The sequence below is a fragment of the Pipistrellus hanaki genome, assembly GCF_964339955.1.
Source record: "Pipistrellus hanaki genome assembly, chromosome: 13".
NCBI classification, from domain to species: domain Eukaryota; kingdom Metazoa; phylum Chordata; class Mammalia; order Chiroptera; family Vespertilionidae; genus Pipistrellus; species Pipistrellus hanaki.
The window spans coordinates 37,866,096-37,885,723 of NC_140515.1; the positions used below are offsets into that span (position 1 = coordinate 37,866,096).

Genomic DNA, 19,628 nt, shown 5'->3' on the forward strand with positions numbered 1-19,628 from the left:
GGACCCAATATAAACAAGAGGCCAAACCTGCCCAAGGAGCTCATAGTCTTCTGACAGATACAGATAAGGAAATAGGAAATTAGTTCTACCTGCTACCATCAGGAGGAATAGAAAGTACAGGAGTTTGGGGACACCATTGGGTGTTAGATCAGGAAACTAGCAAAGGCTGAAACATACCAGACCAGTTAGATGAACCCAGGGAATGTATTGGGCTGGCATGTTCATGGTGGATAGAATGGTGCATGCAAAGATGTGGAGAAATTTCAAAAATGAAAGGAGAGATTCTGAAGAAGGGAAGGACAATAGATAAATTAGAGAAGAGGGCAGGTGCCACCAGATGGAACACAGGGGCTCAGAAATTGTCAACTGTAAGCAGAGCAGTGACAATCCAGTGTGTATTAAAAAGGTGGCAATATGGATGGCATGGAGACCGGGTTTCAGGATGTGTGTCGTGGGGCAGGCCAGAACAGGCAGCAGAATCAAGATGGTCCCAGTGCCTTGGAAAAGTCATAATTTTTTTCTTAGTTAAAGATGATACTATTATTCAGTGTCTGACACCAGGAAGATGAATTCATTGCTTACATAAGTCAGGTAGAGCTACGGTGGTCAGACATAGTTTCATTCTGCACAGCAAATGCTGACCTGACATGGGATTAGGGGGAAGATTCTGTTTGGGGTTGAACTGCTTACAGGGATGGGAGATGGGTAATGTCAGCATTAGAAACATAATTTGTGTTAGATTCATAAGTAGACTTCAAACTAGCAGAGAGTAAAGAAGAATGGAGAAAAGGAAGAAGAGAAGTAAGTCTGCAGGAAGGGAGTGCAAAAGGAATGAAGAAAGGAAATTAGTTGATTGGGTTCATTTGCCAGGTTTGAAAGACTGGGCCAATACAAAGCCAGGATTCTCACCTTCCTTGGAGGCATCCCTGGATGGCTTGTCAACCTCTGTGGCTTTGAGCTCATGAGGCAAATCACACCCTCTCCTCACTCAGCTGTGATGCCTCCAGCCTACCATAATCCAATGGTTTCAGTATGCATTGAAAAGGACCTCGGGCTCTTCAAAGTACCTGGTAGCTCCAAAGGGAACTCAGCCCTTTCCTTCCTGTTTCTAGCAGCTAGTCTCCATTATCCCATATTCTTCCCTCTGCACCAGTGGCCTTCATCCACAAAAGCACAGTACAAAAAAAAAAAAAAAAAAAAAAAAAAAAAAAAAAGCACTTCCTATGGCCCTGTAGAATCCTATAACCCTACTCAGAGGACCCTGGATCTTAGAAAACAAAAGTTTATCTGTTTAAACCATGAAACTCACCACCTGAGTTTGGCCTAGAACTTATGCCCAGTGGCTGCACTGAGACCATTAAATACATGGAGCAGCACACAATAACCAGGAAATGGGGAAGATGAATGTGACCTAAAAGAGAGCTCCCTTCTGCCAAGAAAAAGGCAGCAGGTGCCATGACAAGCCAGGAATGCTTCTGAAACCTTCGATCATCTCTTCAATTTGTACTGTGGTGGGAAGAGACTTTTAGGACCTTGCTCAATCAGATGCTTTTGTTTTAGAGATGAGGTGTAGCCTAAGCAGAGAAGTGTTCAGCCCACAAGACCCTGGTAAGGGGAAGCCAAGACATCATTTACGTTTTGTTTACATTTTTAATGCTACCCCCTCCCTCCCCCATAGAAAGTTTAAAGATTACAACTTACGCTCTTGTGCATTGATACATATGTTTTCTTGTAGAGGCAAGTAAATATCTTTAAGTTTATCAAAATCACGTACATGGATAGTATTGTTTTCATTCCCTGCCATAATCTTAAGTTCTTCTTTCTCGGCCTTATCTACTCCCACTGCGTAGATGATGATGCCTTTTTCTCTTAATCTTGATGCTGTCGCATTGAGATCATTTCGGTCATGGGATACCCCATCGGTGATAATGACCAGCATCTGCTTCACATTTTGCTTGATGCGGCTGCCGTGTTCCTCCCTGAACAGGGTGTCTGTGTGACTGAGAGCCTTGGCAGTGTAGGTATCCCCACCGGTGCTCCTGCGCCTCCTCAGATTCTCAATGATTCCTGATCGGTCTGAATATTCATTTAGGTAGAAAAGAGTCTCAGGATTGTTAGCGTATGTGACAGCTCCAAACTGAACTCGGTCCGGGCCAACCTCTGCTTTATTCACCAAATGGACAACCAGGTCAATCATGCTTTCCTGCTGAGTTGTCTGTATGCTGCCTGAGTGATCCAGCACGAACACAACATCCAACCGTTTGATACTTTTACAATCTGAAAGAAGAAGGAAGCAGTCACCACAAACTTTCCACAGGGTATTTTACACAGACAGCTGCAAAGGGGAGCAAGCTAACATTTGCCATGAGCCTACTGTGTGGCAAACACTGAATCTCAGTTTGTGGATGACTGATGCCATCTTACAGAGAAAGAAACAGGCTGGGAAATGCACAACTTGCCCAGCTCATGCTTCCAAGGGCATGTGTGCCCTTATCTATATGACTCCACCAACGGTGATTCTTATGCCACACACCACTCTTTTTTATCTCATTAGCACATGTAATGCCTTTCGCTAAACTGGCTTTCAACTGGAAGGAAATGTCAGAACGTAGTTAGTTCAAAGTCAATATGATGTTGAGACATAACTGATGTTTACCATCTGGTCTGCTGTTTTAAACATCTCAGTGGCTCAATGTATAATCTGGGATTTTTATTGTATTCCTTCTGGCTCCAGCTACCTTCTGATAGGCAAGCTTTCCCATGTGTACCACACCCTCACCACATTTATTTGTGCTCCTTCCTCTAACCTCAGAAAAGGAGTGGCCCCAAGTTGGGGTAAAAGTAAGGCTCCTCTCACCTCATTCACATCCCTAAGCCCTCCTTCCTGCACATTAGAACCTAAGTGACCATTCAGCCTGGGTCACCAAAGTGTGGACTTGCTCTCTTCTCTTTCTCTTCCCTCAGTAACATAAGCACTTGCCTTCCCAAGATTGGATTTCTCCACTTTCCACCTGCCTATCATGCATGCAATTCTTATTACTGGCAATGAGGTCTCAAATTTTCAAGTCTAAGACTCTGTGGGTGAGCCCAACCTATCTATGTAGGAACCCAGGGCAAGAACCCAGGTTTCTACAGATACAGGAACTGAATCATAAATATGTATCACCAAGACTAGTCAACAATGAAATTGGTGACCTGTCGTGACTTGATAATATTTTAGGAATCCATCTAATGTATGAGTAAGCTGAAAGTTCACCTTATGCTATAGACAGTGCCTCCACAAACATGTTTACAACATGAAGAAATGTCAGGAAGAGTCCTGTGGATTTCAAAGGTGGGGCTGTAGTCTTAAGGTAAACCATTCTTAGAATGTCTCTCAACATTACCAGAAAAAGAAAACACTCCAAATAAGTTATGAGAGAAATCTTAGCACCATTGTCTAAAACTCATAGTTTATACTGAAACATCTTATTTGTTATCTTCCTAAAAATTCAAACACATAATTCTGAAGAATGGAGCCCAAAGAAGGTCTCTGTGTTGCCAGGGAAATAATATATAGTAAAGTTATTAATAATCTGGTTTGTTCTCTTATATCCAAAACACAGGTATCTTTAGTCTTAGATGTGGACTTATTTCCAGTTCTCATTCAAGAATTATTAAAGTTGACAGGCTGAAACTGAAGATAGCTCCATATAATTTAAAAAGGATTATAATCTATATTAATAAAAGCATAATATGCTAATTTTAGACCAGACAGCTGAACAACCTTCTGGACATCATTCCGGACCTCCTTACTGATGAAGCTGTGGCAGCGGGGGACGAGACAGAGACAGTTAGGGGCGATCAGGCAGGCAGGCAAGCAGTTAGGGGTGATTAGGCAAGCAGGCAGAGGGGTTAGGGGAAATCATGCAGGCAGGTGAATAGTTAGGGGCTCTCAGGCAGGCAGTCAAGCAGAGATGATTAGGGGCGATCATGCAGGCAGGCAAGCAGTTAGGGGAATCAAGCAGGCAAGCAGAGTGGTTAGGGGTGGTCAGGCAGGTAGGCAGGCAAGTGGTTAGGAGCCAGTGGTCCCAGATTGGGAGAGGGATGTCTGACTACAGTTTTAGGCCGTATCACTGGGCCTAAACTTCATGCACCAGGCCTCTAGTTTGTAAAATGAAGTGATGATTCACCCAAGCAATCATAAAAAAAAAGGTAACAAATTAAAATTTTTCAAAGGGATAGATACATGGACAGGCAAATGTAAAATATCTAGCTGATAGAGGTTAAGAATAATAATGTGAAGTAATGAAAATGCATGCTATATCTTAAAACACAGAAAGGTTTTTGGGAAGGGGCTCTTAGGATACTGAATTTGATATAACTTGACAAATTTGTATTTCTAATTATTTACTGCTTAATAATGGGATAGAAACAATCCTGGAGAATCATTTGGCATTAAAAATTGGCTCTGGAAAATCTAGGTATGCAGGTACTAAGGAGTTGAAAGTTTAATGTAAAATTCTGCAACCTTGGAATGTGTATGAAGTCACCAAAGCCAGATTGTTTTTTCTGACAAAGTAGCTGACAAAGCTGTTCGTCAGGAATATCCTTGAAGTCATGGGTGTTTCAATATAACATAGATAAGACAAAAACATAGCACCAAAGTCCAGTTAGAGGCCAAGGACCAGAGCACAACCCACCGTTCACCTCACTATAAAGCCAACGGCTCACATTCTGGAGTTCTGAAGGATAACAGGGCCACTTACCATAGAGAGTACACACATGGGAGACGAGTTTACTTTCTATCGCCTCTAGATAATCGAACTTCTCAACGTGGAAGACCAGGCTGCCATCCCCACTGATCTCCTCTAGCTCAGTCCTTTTGGCACCATACACCCCCACAGAGATGATGATCACACCCTTGTCCCGAAGAGCTTTTGCAGGTTCTGCCACATTATCCTGTGATTCTCCATCCGTGATCAGAATGAGAAACTTTTTGACCCCAGAACGGGCTCCCTTGGAATGGTTGAAATATTCATCTACAAAGGTTAGTGCACTTCCAATCAAAGTGTTTTGGCTAATGTGAGACATTCGATCTATTGCATCAGAAATTTCTTTTTGGGTAAAGTATTTATTAAGCTGGAACTCTTCCTTATTATAACCACTGAATTGAACGACGCCAATTTGAGTTTTGTCTGGACCAATCTGAATCTTAGCTGTCACATTCTTCATGAAGGTTTTCATTTTCTCATAATTTTCAGGTCCTATGCTGCCAGAGCTGTCCACCAGAAACATGATATCAGCCTTCATGTTTTCACAACCTGCAAGTTATAAAAAAATTAAAAAAAATAAAAGATCAGAAACAAGCTGGGCTGACAAGTTTCTCAGAATATGTAGAAACAATAAGTCATAAATAAATGCATTAATTAGAAAACATGGAAAATTAACTCCAACAACTCCTATTGCTTTGGAAAATTTTTATGCACTTCTTCAGTAAAAGTCTGCTGACTAGAACCCTAAATCAGAACTCCATTGAAGATTACCCAGGAAGTTTAAAGGAAGAAATGTAACTTCCAAAGTGTATATTCATTTATTCATGCATGCATGCATCATTCGTTTATTCAAAAATTATTCACTTTATAATTCTTGAAGTATATGAAATGTCAATTATCAAGCTATGTGTTAAGGATGCAACAGTGATTTAAAAAAAAAAAAAAAGGAATCAGAGAAAAAGTAATCAGTTTCCTGCATTCCTGGGACAAATGTTCCAATGTTTCAGTCTGAAAAAAATTTAGTAGCCCGACAGAAATGGCTCAGTGGTTGAGCATCCACCTATGAACCAGGAGGTCACAGTTTGACTCCCGGTCAGGGTACATGCCTGGGTTGCAGGCTCAATCCCCAGTGTGGGGGTGCAGGAGGCAGCCGATAAATGATTCTCTCTCATCATTGATGTTTCTATATCTTTCTCCCACTCCCTTCTGCTCTGAAATCAATTAAAAATATATTTTTAAATTAAATAATCTTTATATATTAAAGGTGTACCCATGTTCAGGGCCTGAATTGCAACTATGTGACCTGCAAAAGATGTACTGCAGCTCCTCAGATTGGCCCAGGACCTCCTCCCTTGAGAGGACCTGAGACACAATCTCCTTTATGTTCCCTGAAACCCTTTTACTTCTCTTGACATCAACCCCCAAAATTATTGGAGACTTTTACTCTTGTACTCTGAGACTAAACTCTGTCCTCAACATTTCCTCCCATAACAGGGAGAACAATGAACAAAATGTGTTTTCGGATATTGTTATGAATGCTACTCATTTGCTTACTCGTGTTACTTTTTATTTGAGCAACTCAGAGAAAATTCCAACACGTTTTTCACTTGTGTAAGTTTGAATAAGTGAGAATTATTTTCCTTTCCTCATCAGTGAACACCTTAACTGGCTCCTGCAATACTAACTTTTAGGTAACACTTACTACACAAGGCACTCCTATAAGTGTTCCACATGAATGATTACCTTAAAGCTCCGCAATAAGTTTACACACAAGGGACCAATGCAGGTAGTCAGTAAGGAGCCTGTCCCAGGTCCACAGCTAAGTGATTAAGCTGGGGTTGAACTTGGACTCTTTCACTCCAGCATCCCTTCCCCTATGCTTCTCAGAAGACAATACTCTCATGTGCTGTTACTAGCAATCAACACATACCATCCTCAGTGAGTGGCTATTCTTCATAAGACAAATAATAGTCAGGTGCAGGAATTTGAAAATTTGTTCTTCCTAACTTTTGTTACCTAATTTGTTCAGAGCAAAAATGCAAATATGTGTTATAAATAATAGTTACATGTCTATTAGGATATGCATTCATAATAGAGAAACAGTGTTTGATGTGTATTCCTTGGTGTAGGTATTATCCTCAGAGGATAATACCTGATAAGAATTCCTTGGTGTAGGTTATTATCCTCAGAGGAGGAAGTTTGAAGCTCAAGTAGAAAAGTGAGTGGAACCCTAATCTACCTAAAGCCAGAGCCCATTTTCAGTCTGCTGTACTCATCTGCCTCCGTGAGTGCATGTGTGCGCACACACACAATAATCTCTTACACACCACAGCAATGGGCTTTGTCAAGGCCACAACATTCTTAGCAACCTTCTACTTCTGACTTTCAAGATGCCCCAGAGCAGCTGTCTAGTATAGAGAAATTTCCCAATCTTAGCAATTGGTTTAAAGTAAGGGGTTGGACCTGCCAGCATGGCTCAGTGGTTGAGCGTTGACCTATGACCCAGGAGGTTGCGGTTCAATTCCCGGTTAGGGCACATGACCAGGTTGCAGGCTCAATCCCCAGCCGATCAATGATTCTCTCTCATCTTTGATGTTTCTATTTCTCTCTCCTTCTCCCTTCCTCTCTGAAATCAATAAAAAAAAAAAATAGTTATTTAAAAAACAAAACAAAAGGGACTGCACCCTTTCACGGTGATGAGGGAAGTTTGCAAAATGTTAGCCAGATAACTGGTCACCCCATGTCTCCGCCTATCAGTCTGCCTGAAGCAACTAACAAAGTGCGGGAGTGGGGGGGCGGGGGGGGGGGGAGCCTTTTTGTTTTGCTGACCTTTTTCCATGCAGATGCTGCGGACAACTTCATTTTTGATGTTTTTTAAAGAATCAAAGTTCTGCCCAATGCTAACCCTTTCTTCTTTCCCAGCAATTTGTAGCAGTTCTGTTTTGTTCACATCCCCAATACCGACAGCATGAATTGTGACTTGCTCAGCCCTGATTATGTTAGCAGGTACCAGGACGTTATCCGAAGACCTCCCATCTGTCAGCACAATGAGGTGGCAGGGAACTTCGCTGGACCTGTGCTTCCTTCCCTTCCTTATTATTGGCAGAGTGAAATTCAGGGCTTCTCCAGTGCTAGTTCCACCACCGAGTTGCTGGATATTTAAAACAGCTTGTCTTAAGTCCACTTCATTCGTGTAAGTATCAATATCAAATTCCATTCTCTTCTCATCTGAAAACTGCACAGTCCCAACTCGGACTTTGTCTTTGCCAATGCTAAACATGTCAATCACCCCCAACATAAATTTCTTGATTTGCACAAAGTCGTGACTCCCAATGCTGCCTGAACCATCGATGAGAAAATAGAAATCCGCCTCTTGTGTATCCACACAGCCTGGGGGGGGGGAGAGGGGGGAGGGAAGGAAAATAAAAAATGAAAGTGCATTCTTCATTAATTATAAACTGGAGAGAAATTTACAAGCAGGTTTATAGGGGAACGTGAGGCTTGGGGGTTCTGAAGAATGAGGTCACTTCAGAGCTGGTACATTTCATCGAGCCCATTCGTGCCCCTTTTCTCCTTTGAAATTTACAACACTTTTAGGAGGAAATGGAAGCAGAGCAAGGCCCAGTGGTTTGTCTAAGGCAGTGATTCCCAAAGTGGTCTATATCGACCCCCAGGGGTCTATGACAACCTGCAAGGGGTCTACGTCAGCAAAAAAAAAATTTGGGGGTCCATGAAATGAAAATGGGGGACCACGATAGTGGATCTCAACATACACTGATAGTACCTATTTACTTACATCATATTATCTTATAATATAAAAACATATAAATTATTTATAAAAGTACCTATGAAGTAAAAAATTTATTATATATGTTTATAAAATTGTGTAAGTTGTAGGATAAAAACCTGCACATAATGATATACCAGTATCATCTTGTTACAAGCATACGCGCAGTAAACATTCTTGCCAATTTTTGTCTCAAAGCTTCGTGAACTTGCACCGACTTGTTCAATTCGTCACTCTATAAATATGAATGTGAGAAAAATATGTTCATTCGTTTCCTGAATCTTGAATAGGAAAGTGCTGAGAAAATATTTAAAAAAATATAAACTGGTAGTTTATCATACAAATTATAGTGAATCAGTGTTATTTTGTTTGAGAATGCTGGAGAAAAGTAGGTACATTATTTTTTATTAAGTTTTAACACTAAACTTCACTACAGTTAGAAATTTACAAAAAAATCAATATCAGGTAAGTAGGGGGTCTACCCAAAACCGAAAAACATGGCAAGGGGTCTACGGCACAAACAAGTTTGGGAACCTCTGGTCTAAGGTTAGGAACAAACAGCCAGTAAATTAAAGAGTAAGGACCAGATTCCCCAAGTCACCGGCTCTAAGTCAAATCGTTTTTCTAGTATTGACACCTGCCTTTTAAGACATCTATGTCTTATCGTTTCTTGAGAAACAGGGTGGGACAGATGACCTCCTATTCTTACTTCCCCAGTAACCTCCTTTTCCCAGGACAACAGGACAATAGATTTAAAACTAGAACCAGATCATATGATGCTTCCATGTAAGTGATTTACCATTGCATTTAGAATTCAAAAAATGAAACTTTGACCTGATCTTGTCTCCTGCTTCTCTCTCTGACCCATTTCCAACAATTCTTCATCTTACTCATTGTGCTCCAACCACGCTGGGGTTCTTTCTGTACTTTGAATGTACAGGAACTTTCCCTCCTCTCTTCCTGTATTATTTTCCCCCTAAAGATTCACATAGCTGGCCCAGTTGGTGTGTCTCAGTGGTTGGGTACTGACCCTTATGCCAGGAGGTCCCTAGTTTGTTTCTTGATCTGGGTGCATGGCCCGGTTATGGGTTCAATCCCTGGTTGGGGAGCGTGTAGGAGGCAGCTGATCAATGTTTCTTTCTCATCCATATTTCTATCTCTTTATCCCTTCCTCTCTCTAAAAGTCAATAGAAATATATTTCTTTAAAAAATTGGCATGGCCAGTTCCTTCTCATCTCATCATGGATGGGCCAACCCAAATGTCTGTTCTTCAAAGACCTTCTCTTCCCTCCAGAGCACATCAATAGTTGTCTATCCTGTATCCTTACCTGTTTTCCTTATGATACCCATTATGTTCTGAAATTCTCTTACTCATTTGCTCATGAGCACAGCCTGTTTTCTGCCACCAAACAGCAGCTCCATCAAATCAGAGACTTTGCCTAGTTCTCTGCTTCTGCCCAGTCAGCTGGTCCATCACAAGATTTCATCAGAAATTTTAAGATAAAAGAACCCTCAGTGTTCCTTCCTTCTTTGAACAGATTCTATGGGAAAAGTGCTTTAACTTTCCCAATAGTCTATGTACAACTCTATCTAGGCATTTACCGCAATCAGCTAGGAGAAAAAGCATTCTTTAAAAATCTAGGTTATTTATGCAATTATCTAGGTGAATATATGAAAAGCTCTTTAAAAAACAAGACAATATAGTAATTTCAGAAATATTTTCTTTCTTGACAGCTTCTTGGGAATTTATAGCTATTGACAGTCCTTCAAGCTATGGGGAGTTGATTCTTAAGAAATCAGAAATACTTGAAATATATTTGACCCTGAGAATTAAACTATTAAATCCACTCGTTAAGCATTAGGGCAAAGATAAGTCGTTATCTTCAAAAGACAGGGATGATCCCAGGCCAGCAAAACTTGACAGCAACCAGAATTAATTGAAGGGTATACCTAAGAAAGAAGAATTAGGTGTTTTTCAGGAAGAAGATAGCGGTGCTCAGTGATGAGGAAAGAAATACGTGAGTCATGATGGGTATCCATGGCAATGCCCATCCAACCTTGCCTGGAACTGGACTGGCCTATATACTAGACACTAATCACATATTGCTATTACAATAAAATATAAACTTATTTTAAAGTTAAATAAATTTTAACAATTAGCTCTTCCGTCACACTAGCCACATTTCAGGTGCTTAACAGCCCCATGTGCCTAGGGGCCATCAAACTAGACAGTGTAATTGTGGAACATTTCCATCATCACAAAACATTTTATTAGACAGTGTTGAAGTAGAATGAATCCCCTGCCCGAAACCGGTTTGGCTCAGTAGTAGAGCCGTTGGTCGGTGGACTGAAAGGTCCCAGGTTCGATTCTGGTTAAGGGCATGTACCTTGGTTGCGGGCACATCCCCGGTAGGGGGTGTGCAAGAGGCAGCTGGTCAATGTTTCTCTCATCAACGTTTCTAGCTCTCTATCTTTCTCCCTTCCTCTCTGTAAAAAAATCAATAAAAATATATTTTAAAAAAAAAGAATGAATCTCCTATGTCTCACATATAGAGTTATATAGAGAGGGATAGTTAGACATGTAGAACTATATATTTGATTTTAAAATAGAGACATCCACCCAATCAGATGCCGCTAGACATTTCAGTGATAAAACTAACTCCCTTGCTGCGATCCCACAGCCTCTGACAGTCTTGATGACAATTCGGCTTCTCATTTGGCGTGACTACAGGGAGAGAATGTATTCTCAAAGGACATGAATGTCCAGGTGCCTTGGCACTGATAGTTTTCATTCAAAGATATTGATCACTCTTTTTCTATACATTGGTCTCTTGATTTTGCTAATATGAGTCTCCCCTTGATTTAATGAAGTTCTAGTTAACAAATTAAATAGTATGATGTGCCAGATGTGGTAGATACAGCAGTGACTAAGTCCATATAGATTGCTTCTCTGGGTTTCACTATTCGAATGTGACAAAGCTTGCCACCACCCTGTGGTCCATGGCAAATTTACTAAAGTTGTGGTTCTCAAACATTGCTAGCACGAGTTTTTTGGGGGAGCTTATTAAAATGCAATTTCACATAAACCTTTGTTTGGCTTCTGAAGAACCCAATCTAAGTCAGGTGCTGATCTTTGAGAGCCACTGAACTAACAAGAAGTCACCAACTGAGGTTTTATGAAAGACAGCCATCCTTTTCGATGGCCCTTGTACTAGTCTTGGTCCCATATCTTCCCATTGAGAAATTCTATAATGACAATAATAGTTTTTTGTCACATCACTGCAAACTCCCTGAGACCACAGATCCCTCCGTCCTATGCTCAACTGGTTGGTTCTAGACCAAGGTGGCTGCCTTCCTGCGGGAGTCCCTTATGAATACTCAGGTGGTAATAGCAGGCTGGTTTTTTTCTGCTCTTTTGCAAGGTGTTCATGCCAGAAAATCCAGGGCTGGCTCAGGGTGCATTCCTTAAGCCTTTAATTGACTGGTCTGAGTTTAAATTAGCCTGTAATATCACTGGACGGTTATAATTATTTTCCACTTGAGTGCTGCCAAATTTCAGGTCCAAGTGTTTGGAAACATTTTATCTGCAGAGTAAATGTGTGAAGACAGCAGATATCCCAGAATTAGATAAAGTCACATCAACTATCTCTTGGCATGCACCTTTGAAAAGAGCTCAGCAAAACTAGAACAGATTCACAAAGCATCTTAACTTGAATATCCTTTACTTAGAAAGATGGAAGGGGAAAAAACAATAAAAAAGATTTAAAAGCAAGAAAATAATCATAATTGTACATAAGGATGATCCTTGCAAGACTTTTATAAGAGTAAAACATTTGCAGTGACCTATATATCCAACAACTTAGGATATGTTAAACAATTTATGTTGTATCCACATGCTGAAATATTATTCCCAACTTTAAAGGAATGTTGCAGGAGAATATTTAAGGAAAAGGACTAAAGTGCATGATACAGGTTGATGGGAACGTGGGTAAGGCAGATAAGAGTGGTTACCCCCAATACTCATTCTCTCCTTCTTCTAAACTAGCTTAACCCCCAATTTTCATCTAGGTAAAAATTTCACCGTGGCTGCCCCAAATAAAGACTACATTTTCAGAGTCCCATTTTTATCACTGAATGTGACATGTGACTAAGTTCTGGCCAATGGCATGTAAACAGACATGATATATGTAATTTCTGAGAATATTCTTGAAGAAAAGGAGGTGGAAGCCTGCCTTTTCCCTTACCTTTCTTCCTTCCTTCCTTCCTTCCTTCCTTCCTTCCTTCCTTCCTTCCTTCCTTTCTTTTTTCTTTTTTTCCTTGCTGGCTGTGAATGTGATGCTTGGAGCAGTTAACCTGGATTATGATCTTGGGAGTAAAGGCCATAAATAGCACACAAAAAGAGACAGGATCCCTGACACTGTGGTGTGCCACATCAGTTCAGAATGCTTACATTGGGACTTACTTACGAAACACAAAACTAGTTTTAGTTTGTTTAAAGAACTGTCATTTTTCTTTTCATTAGTCACACCTAAATGTAATTGTAACTGACATACCTAGTAACCTAAAAGGCAAGAGATAAAAATGTTAAAAATGGCTTTATCTGAAAGATTAGATTGTAGACTTATTTATTTTTTCTTCTTTACGTTCCTCAATACTATTAAACTATGACATAATTAATACACTTTAGGGTTTTTTTTTACATTTTTGAGGTAAGATTTGTGTACATGCTAAAAAATTCAATGATTTTAGTGAGGCTATAAAATTTTGCAGCCAGCACCGAAATCTAGTTTCACAACATTTCCATAACTTCTGAAGTTCCCTTATCAATTGCAGTCAGCCTTCCTTCCTGCCCCAGCCCTAGGCAATTACCCATTATGAGAGAGGGATAGATAGACATATAGATCTATATATTATCACTTTCATAATAAGAAAAGTATTTTCTTAAACATACCAGTTTTTTCAAGATTCACTTGTTCAGATTGAGTGGAAATTTGGGACCATATTTCATTCTGGACCTTTTTCAGGAAGTTCGTACTGTAAGTTTCCAAATCTGCATAGGACTTGAGCCTGGAAGATCTCTGTCTCGGAGGGTAAGATACTATTTCTTCTAACTGGGTATTGTTAGCCCCTTCAATGCCCAGGGCAAACAGAGTTACGTCCTCCTGACGAAGCTTCTTTGAGGCCTCACGCACCTCATCGTCCGAGCCTCTGTTCGTGACCAGGACAGCAATCTGAGGCACGCCCTGGGCCCTTCTGCTGCCGCTGGACCCTACGAAGCCTTCTCTCCTCAGCTTCTCAATGGCAGCCCCAGCATTGGATTTTCCAGTCCGGAGAGAAAGCTTCTCGATTTGCTCCTCAAATGCAGATTGATCTGTGCTTGACTTCAGAAGAGAAATCGCCTCAGCTTGACTGCTGTAACTCATAAGTCCAAGCCGCATGCAGTTGTCCTTCACATCCAGGGACATGGTAATGTTCTTCAGGAAGTTCTGCAGGCTCCTAAGATTTTGACTGGTCCCAACGGACTCATCCACCAGGAACATGAGGTCAGCCAGTGAATCTTTCTGACAGGTCACGGGGAAGGGCTCTGTAGAGAGAGAGAGTGCATGAGAGTTAGTCCGAACCACCAGCCCAGAGTGAGAAAGGCAACTTACAGATTGCCAAAAGGCACTAGTGAAAATAGAGGTAGTCACGATACATGAAGTTAACATTGCCAACTTTTAATAAACAAAAAGATAAAAATTCTGAACAAACTTATAAGGTCATTGGCTTCAGAGACTTTGCAATGCTAGTCCCTCTATCTGAAGAATGCTTCCTAACAATTTTCCTATCACCCCACCACCACCACCACCATGATCTTCATCACCATCATCACCACTAATATGACTACCACCATTACCATGACCAACTACCATCAACAATAACAACCAACCAACTTCCACCACCCCCAACACCATCTCCAAAACCATCACTACCACCTCTGCCTTCACCACCACCACCAGTATGACCACCACCACCATTCTCAAGTGCTCCAATACAGAGATGAGTTAGAAATATTTCTGACCTCGAGGGGCTCAGGTGAGGAGGACAGATAGCTAGATTATACTATTTCAAACAGTAGTAAGTGCTAACAAGGAAATAAAACAGATGACTCAAATGAGTTATTATGCTGGAGATGTAGTGTGAGGACTAACTTTTCTGAGACATAAAGAAATATGGGAAGGCCCTCTCTGAGAGGGTCATATTTGGGTGCAGTTATGAATGAAGAATAGAATTCAGCCACATCTTGTTCTGAGAAGAAGAATTCTGGCAAAGGAACAGTAGAAGGTGGGAATAAGCAAGAAGCTCAGAGTGGCTGGAACCAGTGAGTGAGAGCAACAATGATGAATGAGGTCAGAGGGAGGTGGGTACCAAATTATAAGGGCATCGCATGATCTTATTTAAATCTTTTAAATATCACCCCAGTCGCTGAGGAGAGAAAAAATGAATTCAGGGATCTCAATTTAGAAACAGCTGCCATAATCCAGAAAAGAGATGATGGTTCTTAGACAAGGATAAAAGTTGATAAGATAAATTAAGGGTAATTAAGATAAATTAAGAGGTAGAACAGAGAGGACTTAGTGATAAACTGAATGCGAGTGTTGAAAGACAAAGAAGTGATGAAAACTCTTAGTTGTTTTGGCCTGAACAGCTGGGTGGATTTTGGTGGTGTCTTTTTGCAAGAGAGGGAAGAACAGGTTGCAGGGAGAATTCAAGAATTCCATTTCAGACATGCTAAGTTTAGGATACTATTGCAGATGCCAGATAAACAGTTGGTTATATGATTCTAGAATTGAGGGGAGAGTACACCATATGCACATAACACTCCTGCTCTAAGCACAGGTGGAGGAACCACAACTGAGGAAAGTGTAGCCAAGAGATAAGCTCAAACTTGCCAAGAACTATCCATTAGGAGTGTGAGCTCTAGAAGCCAGATGGCGCGTCTTATTTATCTCAGTCCCTGGTGCCTGTGCCAGGTACCTCGTGCCTGGTGGGAGCCCAGAAATATTTATGGAATTAAAAGAAATTTTCAGAAATCTGCCAATGTACTCTGAACTCTACACGGTTGGCTAAAATAAACCCAAACATGACTGCCCGGGTTAGTGTTTATTTGTAAACTATTAGTAATAGTAACCTGTGTGCCAAATAACATACAAGCCATCTCACCCATGTCATAAGGTAGTCCCAATTATCCCCACTTTATAGGTAAAGCTTAGAGGTTAGGTATCTTACTCAAGGCTCCACTGTACAACTGAGGGTATCCCCTTCTCTGCCTGGCCTCATGCTAAGGATAATGTTCCTCTTTAGTGTCACTATCGTTTAGTTGACAAGCATTTAGTGGATACTTACTGTGCCTCACACTGTGCCAGGACTGTGAGGGAAAGAGAGCAGATGAGGATCTTATTTCCTTGCCTATAAAACTTCCATGTCTTCACTCACTAAGAAATAGAACAACAACCCTGGCTAGATGGCTTAGTCCAAAAGAGCCTTGTCCTATACACCAAAGGGTTGTGGTTTCAAATCCATGTCAGGGCACAAACCTAGGTTTCGGGTTGAATTCCTAGTCAAGACGCTAATAGGTGACAACCGATCGATGTTTCTCTCTCTCTCTCTCTCTCTCTCTCTCTCTCTCTCTCTCTCTCTCTCTCTTTCTCTCTCTCCCTTTATCTCACTCTAAAAATTCGTTTTTTACAAAAGGTAAGAAATAGAACAGAAACTCATTGTCAGGCACAATGGGCTCAAAGTATACATAGATAAATAAAGTTGCCAATTCTGCCCTCAAGGTACTACAGTTCAGTTCATTGGTGGGGGACCAACACAGAAACAGGTAATTATACAGCATGGGAAGGGCTGCTATCAAGTGTGCACAAGGAACTGTGACCCAAAAAGAGATCTGAATGGAAAGCCTTCCAACAAAATACGACTGTGTGGTTGAGACTGAAATGACGAGAGAGGAGATGCAAGCTGTACCAAAGCTAGGGAGTGCAAGAGGACTCCGGACAGAGAAAATGACACAAACAAAAGGCAGAAGTGATGAAGAGTAGATTATGATCTGTAGAGATTTCCAGTACTTCAGTCTGGCCAATTATGAAAACCAGAATAGGATGTGGAAGAGATGAAGGTGAAGAGACTCAGATATGATCACATGGGGACCGGGCACCACTCAGCCAAAGGCTTTCCAACCTTTGCTATCAGGGTCAGCTGCTCCCTCCCTGTACTGAGCCGCATCCTTGATGATCTGCATCATGTTCTGGGAAAACGTGCTGAGGTCTCTGACGGTCCGAAGGTTCACATGAAACTGAGCCGTGGCCATGGCCTTCAGGTTCTCCTCAGACGCTTTCTGCAGCCCCACCGAGATGATCCTCACCCCATCTTCCCGGAGAGCCCTGGCAGCCTCTTCCACGTCATCCTCGGACTCGGCCGAAGCCAGCACCACCAGAACCGGGGGAAACAGCTTCTTGTCCCTGCCGTTCGCAGGTCCAGAGAAATAGGTCCTGTGAGCCTCCTGGAGAGCGTTCCCCACCCGCAGGGCGCCGCCCATGAACGCAAAGTTCTTCTTGAGGTGGTTCAGCATGGGGTTCCTGCTCTTGAAAGTGTTCAGTTGGAATTCACTGTGGAGCTTGTCGCTGTACTGGGCCAGAGCCACGCGGTATTTGCTGGGCTCGATAGGGAGACTGCTGATCATTTTGTTGATGAATGTTTTCACCAGAGGGAAGGACTTAATTCCCAGGTGATCAGAGCTGTCCACTAGAAACACCACGTCTGCATACTGAGGTCCTGGGCCTATCAAAATAAAATGACAAACCAAGCAAGGTGATTCTTCAGCCTTTGCTGTTTTGGACCATAGTCCTTATCTGAGGCTATGTCCTACTTAATTTTAAGGATAACGTTGAACCCCGAGGGAAGTGTCTTCTGGATGTCAAACAAGGGAAGGTGGAGTGTGGGGAGTTGAAAGAGTTTAAGCAAACAATTTATATGCATACTAGAGGCCCTTTGCACAAAGATTCGTGCAATAGGCCTTTCTTCTCCTGGCTTCTAGCATTGGTTTTCCTCCGGCACCTGGGACCCAGGCCTTTGCTCCAACTACAGTGAAGAAGCCAAGCCACAAGTCTAGGCTTCTCCGCTATAGCCACAGTGAGGCTTGGCTTCTCCACAGGGGCTGCAGTAGAGAAGCCAAGCCTCTTCAGTCTTCAGTTGTCTTCAGTCTTCAGTCTTCAGTCTTTGCTAGGGCCAGAGTCTTTAGTCTTCACTCCTGTCTGCATATGCAAATTAACTCTCCATCTTTGTTGGGTTAATTTGCATACCCACTCCTGATTGTCTGGTAGGTGTTGTAGAGATACGGTCAATTTGCATCTTTCTCTTTTATTAGTGTAGATATGCCTTACCCATGGACACAGACAGTGAAGGCCTTTGGGGGGTTGGGTGTGGGGAGAGACAGGGTGGAGGGGGTCAATGGGGAAGGAAGGGGAACATCTGTAATACTTTTAACAATAAAGCTAACTTAAAAATAAAATCAAATAAAAAATATTTCAGTAAAATTAGCCAATACATTTTTCTTTCTCAAGTCTATGCCAGAACAATCAACATTTCCCCCCCTCAACATCTTTTTGGATGTTGAATCCCAAAGCCTGATATTGTACTAAAGAATAAACATACCAGAAAGTCTCTGAGTGGTCTGTGGAGTAATAGCAACTTTCAAAAATAGTATCAAGTAAGCAGTTATCTTTAGTTGGAAGCTTACAAGCAGATCTGAGACAAGAATTTGGGAGAGGATCTGATTGAGGGGAAACAGGATAAGGGAAGCCGAAGAGGAGCACAGCAGGATGTCAACTCTTGGCCTGATTGGAGGGGGCTCTGGAGTGTCAATTATACTAGAGTATCCATTATACTTTGAGACAAGAAGGACTCTTATTTGTATTCCCCTATCAGTCACATTGGCTGTAGACCATCACCAGGAAGTGAAGGGAAGGAGTGGCAGGTTCCAGGCATAACCTCCTGAGAAAGATGGCTCTGGGACAGCTGAGAGCACTTCTCCTGAGAAAGTGGGGCACATCTGTGAGCAATATTCATGCAGCTGGTGTGGGTGTGGGATACAGGACTGGTGTACTAGTCTTATAAAGAGTCTGGGCCAGGGGATGCACCGTCAATGTCTACTTTAGAAGTCATGATCTTGTGATGTTCTGGTAAATGTCTCACAATCGTCTTTCAAAGTAACTCAGAAATTCATCAGGAAATCCTAAGTAGCAGGAGAGTAGAAAAACCTAGCTTTTATATTCTCTATCACTCCCTATATACATGTAGATATATATGCATATGAAATCCATATCCCTTCCCTATTTAATATTTGTAAAAGAGAAGGAAGGCAATAATATTATTTCTATGTGGGGTTTCTTTTTTACCTTTTCTTTTTAATTTATTAAGGCCAAGGTGCACACTGACCTACAAAACAAATGAATTAACTCTATTCATAGAGACAGGGAACATTGGAACTTAAATAAATCGATGAATAATTAAAGTTTCTCTAGCCAGGTGTAACATAATTCATGATTTACCCGTGGCTTTCTGTCATCTTTGAGAGATTAAGTTAGCTTTCAACTATGACTAAATGCTGTCTACTTTCATTTTTTAGCCAATAAATTCCTTGTTTCTATTTACTAAGGTAAGAGTTTGTTGAGGCATAAAAAATGTTTACTTTCCTAAATAATAAGTATAAAATATACAGGTACCTGGGCTCTGATATGCCAGTGTTTCAGTCCAAAAGGTCAGGACAAATATAATTAGCAGGTTCTTCATTTTGTTAGTGAAGGTCTCTTGCTTTTATTCTGTAAAAAAAATAAAAATAAAAAAGTTATTTACAATATGAAAAATCTCATTGTATAACAAGAAATAACTACTGGGAAAGTTGGATTAGAACATAATACACTGTACACAAAATGAGTATTTGTCAAGCAATGCCAAAAATAAAAATAAAAACAACTCATAGATACAGACAACAGTGGAATTTTTGGTCTTAAGAAAACTTTGTTTAAAATTTTGAGAAACTACCAAAT

At 41.2% G+C, this 19,628-nt stretch overlaps 1 protein-coding gene across 1 annotated transcript in view; it reads right to left on the reverse strand.

The window, feature by feature from the left end:
* The window catches only part of COL6A5 (collagen type VI alpha 5 chain), a gene marked incomplete at its 5' end in the record, with an annotated part of 81,120 nt that extends 61,749 nt beyond the window's left edge, over window positions 1-19,371 (reverse strand). Inside the window, 6 exons of the mRNA XM_084903269.1 lie at window positions 1,702-2,277; window positions 4,749-5,303; window positions 7,584-8,144; window positions 13,493-14,125; window positions 16,762-17,361; window positions 19,305-19,371. Coding sequence (XP_084759395.1) covers window positions 1,702-2,277; window positions 4,749-5,303; window positions 7,584-8,144; window positions 13,493-14,125; window positions 16,762-17,361; window positions 19,305-19,371 — 2,992 coding nt within the window. The remainder of the gene's footprint in view (window positions 1-1,701; window positions 2,278-4,748; window positions 5,304-7,583; window positions 8,145-13,492; window positions 14,126-16,761; window positions 17,362-19,304) is intronic.
* Window positions 19,372-19,628: the final 257 nt, after the last annotated feature.